This window comes from Ailuropoda melanoleuca, chromosome 2, assembly GCF_002007445.2.
Source record: "Ailuropoda melanoleuca isolate Jingjing chromosome 2, ASM200744v2, whole genome shotgun sequence".
Lineage (NCBI taxonomy): Eukaryota > Metazoa > Chordata > Mammalia > Carnivora > Ursidae > Ailuropoda > Ailuropoda melanoleuca.
Genome location: NC_048219.1, coordinates 196825519 through 196832929, shown reverse-complemented (window position 1 = coordinate 196832929; position 7411 = coordinate 196825519). Strand labels below are relative to the sequence as shown.

The 7411-nt window shown below is 55.6% G+C and overlaps 1 protein-coding gene across 3 annotated transcripts in view; it reads left to right on the top strand.

Moving 5' to 3' along the window:
• The first annotated feature begins 6610 nt into the window (after positions 1-6610).
• PER2 (period circadian regulator 2) overlaps positions 6611-7411 on the top strand; it is a 38644-nt gene continuing 37843 nt past the window's right edge. Inside the window, exon 1 of one of the 3 annotated variants that reach the window (XM_034655504.1) lies at positions 6611-6757. In XM_034655504.1, coding sequence (XP_034511395.1) covers positions 6752-6757 — 6 coding nt within the window. In that variant the 5' untranslated portion in view covers positions 6611-6751. Of the gene's footprint in view, positions 6758-7172; positions 7191-7241; positions 7377-7411 lie in introns of those variants that run through there. The other 2 variants (XM_034655503.1, XM_034655505.1) reach the window with 2 other exon arrangements.

The window sequence follows — 7411 nt, the reverse complement described above, 5'->3', positions numbered from 1 at the left end:
CAAGGCACTGCTCTGATGTCTAGGAGGCTCCTGGGAACTTGGGGCTTTGAAACCCTCAGCTCATCTCTCCCGTGGGCCACATCCGTGGCCCAGGATCATTCCCCGTCTGACTGCTGACCTTGTACGGGGGACCTGTCAAGGCTGTGGCTTGGGTCTCCTTTGTAGCTCTGTGAACCTCGTAATCAGAGACTGGCCTGGGTTCCAACAGTCCACCCAGTGGCTGCAGAAGATGGGAATTTGCTGAGCTGCCATAGAGGCCTCGAGCTTGCAGACTTTGTCTGAGTTTGGCAGTGAACTGTCGTAAGCCTATCATTTGTTTTTCAAGGTCTCCAGAACGCACACAGGGAGCTGCCCTTCTCCGTAATCGGCATTATTACTGTCGTGGTCCCCTGAAGTCCTGCATCTTCTTGGTCCCTCGGCGCCTGGCTCTCTGCTGTGCCCCCATCATAACTGACCACTGGTGAAAACTTACATAATTGCAATGCAACTCTGCCACTGCATGGTGGGTTATTAATTGCAGTCAGCAAATTTTTTTCTGTAAAGGGCTAGATAGTAAATAGTTTAAGTTTTGTGGGCCTTGTATGATCTCTGCAGCATATTCTTTGGCTTTTTTTCCTCCCCTTTACCTTTAAATAATGTAAAAACCATTCTTAGCTCAAGGGCCATGCAAAAACAGGCCAAGGNGGCCTCGAGCTTGCAGACTTTGTCTGAGTTTGGCAGTGAACTGTCGTAAGCCTATCATTTGTTTTTCAAGGTCTCCAGAACGCACACAGGGAGCTGCCCTTCTCCGTAATCGGCATTATTACTGTCGTGGTCCCCTGAAGTCCTGCATCTTCTTGGTCCCTCGGCGCCTGGCTCTCTGCTGTGCCCCCATCATAACTGACCACTGGTGAAAACTTACATAATTGCAATGCAACTCTGCCACTGCATGGTGGGTTATTAATTGCAGTCAGCAAATTTTTTTCTGTAAAGGGCTAGATAGTAAATAGTTTAAGTTTTGTGGGCCTTGTATGATCTCTGCAGCATATTCTTTGGCTTTTTTTCCTCCCCTTTACCTTTAAATAATGTAAAAATCATTCTTAGCTCAAGGGCCATGCAAAAACAGGCCAAGGCTGAACCCTGGTTACTGCTGTCCCACTTAGCACTAGGAATGGGGCCCCTATGGCTCAGAGATGGGTAGACAGTTCAAGCCCAAAATGAAGCCCTGAGGGTCTGCTTTCTAGAACCATTTTCGGTATCTGATGTGTTGGTGTAGATTCCCTAGAAAGCAGAGGCTCAAGGTAGGCTTCAGAACGAATGCTTTCATCTGGAGGTAGAATCCCAGGGCAGCAAGAGTGAGGGACAAAGGAGGAAAATGCAAGAGGAGGCATTTTCATGCGGCCTCTGCTTACCAATGGCCACGTGGGACAAAGCAGACATTCAACAGGTTCACGTGCTCGGCCTACGGGACTTCTCTGGCCTGGCTGAGCAAAAAACCATGCCTGGGATCTTTATCCACCAGAGGGCAAAGGGCGAGGAATGGCTCGGCTGGCGGCTCCTGCCTCTCACTGGCGCAGTGTAAGGCCTGCCCCGCAGTGCCCATGGAGGAGAGGTGGGAAGAACCCAATAGCATTTATGACAGTGACTTTTCTGGGTGACGGTGACAGCTCTGAGGTCTAGCGAGCCACAGACGGGTCTGAGACCCTTCCCCTTTCTGGCACGTGTTGAGTGGAGCACACAGTCCGCAATCTCCCAGAACGGAGCAGAGCGGGGGACAGGGCCTCATTCCTCATTCTCGGTTCAGTTTGAAGGACTCATACAGGGTGCAGAGAGGCCGGGCGAGGACTGGTCTCACAGGGTGGGCCCGGAGCCACAGCACCCCCTGCCGGAATCCCAGTTGGATCCTGTCAGACCGGGGTGCTAGCTTGTGTGCTTCAGCTGCTAGGCCCTTCAGAGGGGCTAAAAGCTTCGCCAGGTGGGCCTCACAGGTGAGAAGGACCAGCTCTGATCTCCTAGGGACCCCAGTCTTCCACGTGTCCCCTCCCCCCACAGCTCCTAATCTACTGCAGTAGACCCCCCCTGGGTCAGCCAGCCCCCCGGGGTCCAGGGCTTGGTGGACCATCCTTCCCTTCTCAGTGCCCTCTGTTCCCAAGCCACAGCCACCCGGCTTGGGAGGGGACAGGTCCTCCCTGCGCCACCCCCCTTTCCTTCCTGAGGCAGAGATCGGGGAAGACCGTGCTGTCCCTAGCCCACTCCTTAGGAGTGGAGCCCAGCGTGAACTCGTCCATCGCTTTCTGAGGGCAGAACACGTTGTCAGGGGTCTCTGGACCCCCACCAGGTCTCTCAGGGTCTCATGGCCTCTATGGGGTGTCCTAGTTTCTGCCGGCAGTCTGAGGGAACTCCCCCGGGACAGGTATGCCCAGTTCCCTCGAGCACTTGTTCCGAGACACAGGCGGGAATGCCAGCGGGTCCAGACCACTGACGCTGCGGCAGGGGCCCGGGGTTGTGTCCACCACCTGACATTGGCTCTGCTCGGCAGCACCGAGGGTTCTCATGCTGCAGACAAACCTCACGGGCTTTTGGAGAGCTCCCGGGCGCTGGTGGTGGCAATGTCCCTGAGCAGCGGTGTGCTCCCACCCCTAAGGGCTCCTGGGGCCACAGCAGCTTCAATAGTGGCAAGGGGTGGGGGTCTCCTTTCTCCCCTCCTCCTCCCTCATAGGCCTGACCTGTTGAGGAGCGGGGAGATGGGCACGCAGCAGCCCTCTCCCCAGGCTCTTTCACGGCGGGACTGCTGTGTGTCCCAAGGCTGCTGCCGTCCATAGTCTCCGGGGCTCCGGACCTTGCACCTCAGTCAGGTGACCCACCACCACTCCTAGAGGGGGTGGCTCCCACCCTGGGAGTGATCCAGTCAAACCCCTTTGTTTCTTCCCAAAAGCTCTGGTCCGGGGACGGGGGTATCTTTTCCACATTGGGCAGCAAGGAGAAGCCAGTGAGTAAGGGCAAACGTGGCAGGTAACACACCGTGAGGCACAGGGCAGGACTTACTGGAGGAAAAACCTACAGGCAGGGACTGAGGAGGAATTCACGGGGCCCTGTCATCCCAGGACAGGCGCTGTGGGCCAGCATGGCTGCACAGACACGTGGCAGGTGTTAGGAACATGTGAAGACCCACATCCCAGCTGTCCACACCTGTGAGTCCTTTAGCTATTTGAAAGGGAGTTAGAAGGTTCAGGCAGCACCTGGCTGGCCACGTCATAGAGGGAGATTTTGGGTGGGGAGGATGTTCAGGGGACCAGAGGGACATTGGAGTTTGGACTTTGGTCATCTAGTTCCCAGACTCACAGGGGCGGTGAGGGTGGCCATGCGACCATTCTGTAGACAAAGGTTGTCTCTCCTTGGTGATGTAAGACACGGCCCCACATGATTCCTTGGTGCATGGTGACATCAAAGGTATCTTCTGCAAAGGGACAGTGGGGACCTGGACACATGCTCTATGGAGTTGAGGGTTAAATAAGAGCACATGCGTGAAGTGCCCAGCATGTTGCCTAACATGGTAAGCTTGTGCTGAACCACAGCTTGTCACAGGGCGGGGGGGTACCCTGAGGCCCGTGCCCACCCACGAGCATGCAGCCCAGACCTCAGCCTCCTGAAGGACCCAATGCCCTGCTGGGGAGGGGCCTCATTTGTCCCCTAATTCTTGACACTGCCCCAGGACCTCCGTGGTTGGGGGACGCCTGCCGGGCACCCCCTGAGAGCCAACCCCAGCACTACTGGCAGAACCAAACTGAGATGACAGCCTCGGGGCATACAGCGGGCCTGCACCGTCCAGTTGAATGGCATGCCAACCGAGGAGAGAGACTTCCACCCTCTGAAGACAGAGGCCCCTCAGACATGGGGTCACCTTGTACACAGGTGGCCTTGTCGGCATGCTGTCTTTCCTTGGGCCCCACCAAGGTTATTGGCGCCCCAGAATCTTTGGGGGGTGGGGAGGGTGCACCAGCTGCCAGAGACTAGCTGACCCGTAAGTCAGCCCTCAAGGTCCCAAGGCAAAATCTTGCCTCAGCTCAACCTGCCCGCTGCCGCCCCCACCTCCCACCCCAAAGGGGACACTTTTCTTCTCACTTCAATCCTTGGGCTTTCTTTTAATGGCCTCATGACCAGGAAGTTTGAAGTTTTAGTCCTTTCTCAAGTGACAGGCTAGCAAATAGTGTTTTGGTTTCAGTTAAAACCATGTCTTTTATTTAGAAAGCTGATGATAAGAGAAGTCAGTTGGGTACACATTTAATCACTGGAGTCCTACAGAAATAAAGAAGAAGCTTACAACATAAAAAAAGCAGAATCTTGGACACTAACATTTTCATTCGTTTCTATCTTTTGTTTTTAATTATAATAATGAAGTAAGCAAGTCTATACAAGTTGTTATATAATTGAGACAAAGCTGCGGTGATTTAAATTATTTGCAGATCCACAAAAATATGTTAACCTGGAGGAGTTACAGTAAAATAATAATCATTACCACAGATTACAGCCCCATTACAGCGATGTACGATTTAAAACAACCACCACAAACCTCTCAGCAAACTATAAGAGAAGGAACTTCTGGCCAAGGCCATCTATAAAACAGATAAACACCTAAGGCTAACATCATGCTTCATGGTGAAACATTGAGCTCTTTCTTGCTCAGATGGGGACTGGGGCGGGAATGTCCACTCTGACCACAGCAAGTGTGTTTGGCCGACACAGTGTCTGTCACATACTAGTTGCCCAGGACATGGCTGGTTGACCGAGAGCATGAGCAGAGGAGAGGGCCAGCGAGTGGCTCTACAAGGGCATGAACCCCAGGTGCAGAGGGGCCCTCCAGGCAGGGCCTGGGCATGGAGGGGCAGGGCTGACTTGAACCGGGCCCATTGGAGGAAACAGGTTGGTAGAACCGGACTGGGGGCAGGGGTAGAGCAGCCTTTGACTGGGAGGCAGGGTGAAGGCTGACACCAGAGGCCAGCTCCTTCCACGGACAGCATTCCCCAGGCAGCTGGGGAAACTGGCTTACCACCCCCTCCCCCAGGCTACCTCCCTTAGTGCTGGCAGCAATTTGCCTGGCCAAGGGTTCTGTGTTAGAGGTGACAGCTAACGCAACACATTTCTAGGTCAGTGTAGGCTGACCAGGAAAGGATTCATTCCCCACCACCACTTTAGTGCTCCAACATGTGCGCGCGCACACACACACACACACACACTCAGGATTCTCAGTTCAGTGAGAACGGCCCCTGTGGATCAGCCTGGTCCTAGGGGAGCACCTCTTCGACACTGCAATCGAAGGACCCAATGAGATACAGTTTGCACACCCCTCAACACATAGGTCTCCACAAATATTTGTGGAGTGAATGGAAGTTTCCAGTAACAAGAATTAAACAAAACAAAACAAAAACCTAGCTGTAAGACCCTGAAAATAGGTTAGGTTCTGAAGGGTTCTAGAGGTTCCATGATGTTTTATAATTTTTTAAATAATGGGTTTCAACATCCTTCAACCAGATTTATGGGCAGAAATAGAAAAGGCTAAATTTAGGGAGGAAATGTGACATTAGGCTACAGGCTGAATATGGAGCAGGAGCAAGGAAAAGCTGAGCAGGAGAAGAATCTCTGTGTGATGTGGATGAGCTGTCTGTTTACTCTTGTTTCCAGAACAATGGAGCTTACCATTGACGTCAATGTACATGAAGAAACAAAAGGCCTTTGGGTGTGTGCAGGGTGCAGCTGGGCCTGGATTTGCTTGGTGTGTGTGTGTGTGTGTGTGTGTGTGTGTGTGTGTGTGTTAGGGAGCAGACGGGGAGGGTGTCTAGGTGTCAGTGTCAGAGGAACGGGAGGTGAGCCACTATCACCTTGAAGTGTGAGCCACACAGCAGGCCTCCCAGGGCTTCTGTGGCAAGGGCTGTCTTGGCGAACTTTATTGGCCCGGGTTTGCATCTGGGTCTGACAAAGTTGCATACATGTCTTGTCGAGGAGAAGGAAAGAAGTGGCTCCATCACAGGAATTCCTGAGTGCGGGTTTGCCTGCAGAAAGGACAGGACCCGTGGCGGGAGAGGCCAGGGGCCCCTTCAGCCCTTCAGAGCCCAGCCAGCCCACCCTCCCTGCTGGGACCCCGCATTTCCAGAACGTTCTGCCCCTGAGCGGCCTTGGAGCCTGCGCGCTGTGTCGTGTTCTACAAGCCGGTCTGAGAGGAAGTTCCACTCTCTCCGGGTACCTTAAACAGAAACCTCAGGCTTCACGGGCCCCAGACAATGCTTACTGAAAGAAAAAGGGCCACGGCCAGGGTGCTGCAGATCCAGCACCGTCTCCAAGCCCTACGCCCGTGTGGTCTGGGGCCTGCGCCTTCTGAAAACCCGTTCCCAGAGGCCCGTCCTTGCTGGTCTCCAAGGGCTGCTGCCTCCGCGGGCCCTCTGCGGAAAACTCCGGCCTTGGCTAATTCATGATCCTCGCCGCCCAAATGGCTAAGTACGTTCCCTCTTCGGGACTGAGATGGTCCTTTTCCCTAACGACGTGGTTGGGAGCACGTCATTTATTTGTCTTGTACCTCCTCCTAGTAAAAATGACCCGATTTGCTGAATCAAAAGTTGCGACACGTGATCTCAAAAAGAAGAAAGGCCACTTGGAAGCTGACCGTCCTGGTAGATGTGGACGAGCGTGGAACTCGAGGCCCGGTGGGCGTGCGCCCGGCGCTCCTGCCCCGCGGCCTGGGCTCGGTTCCCCCGCAGCTTCAGCGCCCCGCGGAGAATGAATGGGAGTGAGTCAATGAATGAATGGGAATGAGTGAATGGAAGACGTCCGCAGGGAGTTTCTCGCGGGGGCGCGCCCTGGCCCCGGGCCGAAGGCGGCAGCCTTCCAGGGCCTGCGCTTCAGCGAGCGTTCGGAGCCGCGCGGGCCGGACTGAGGTGCCCTGGAGCCGGTCCCGTCCCGCGCCCAGCTTCCCCGGGCCGCGGTGGTACGTGCCACTCGGCGCTCCCCTAGCCGGCGGACGCCTGCTGTTTTGAATGGAAGGTGCCGAGGCCGGAAGTGGAAGGGACCACTCGGGAGGACGAGGAGGGGGGGACGAGCGCGTCGCGTCTTCATTGAGGAACGGACGCGGTGAACATGGAGTTCCATGTGCGACTTATGTAAAGAGAGCGACGGGCGCTGCAGCCAATAGACACGCGGTGCTCGCAGGCCCGGCCCCCCCGGTATGCAGATGAGGCTGCGCTTCGGCCAATGGCGGGAGCCGGGGGCGGGCACGGCGCGCGCAGTCACGTTTTCCACTATGTGACAGCGGCAGCGGCTCTGCGGGCTAGGGGCTGCTGGCTGTGGCGGCGGCGGGGTGGACGGACCGAGGCGCGCACGGACGCGCGGACGGGCGCGGACGCGGCTCGGTGAGGGCGCGGCGGGCGGGGAGGGAGGACGGGCC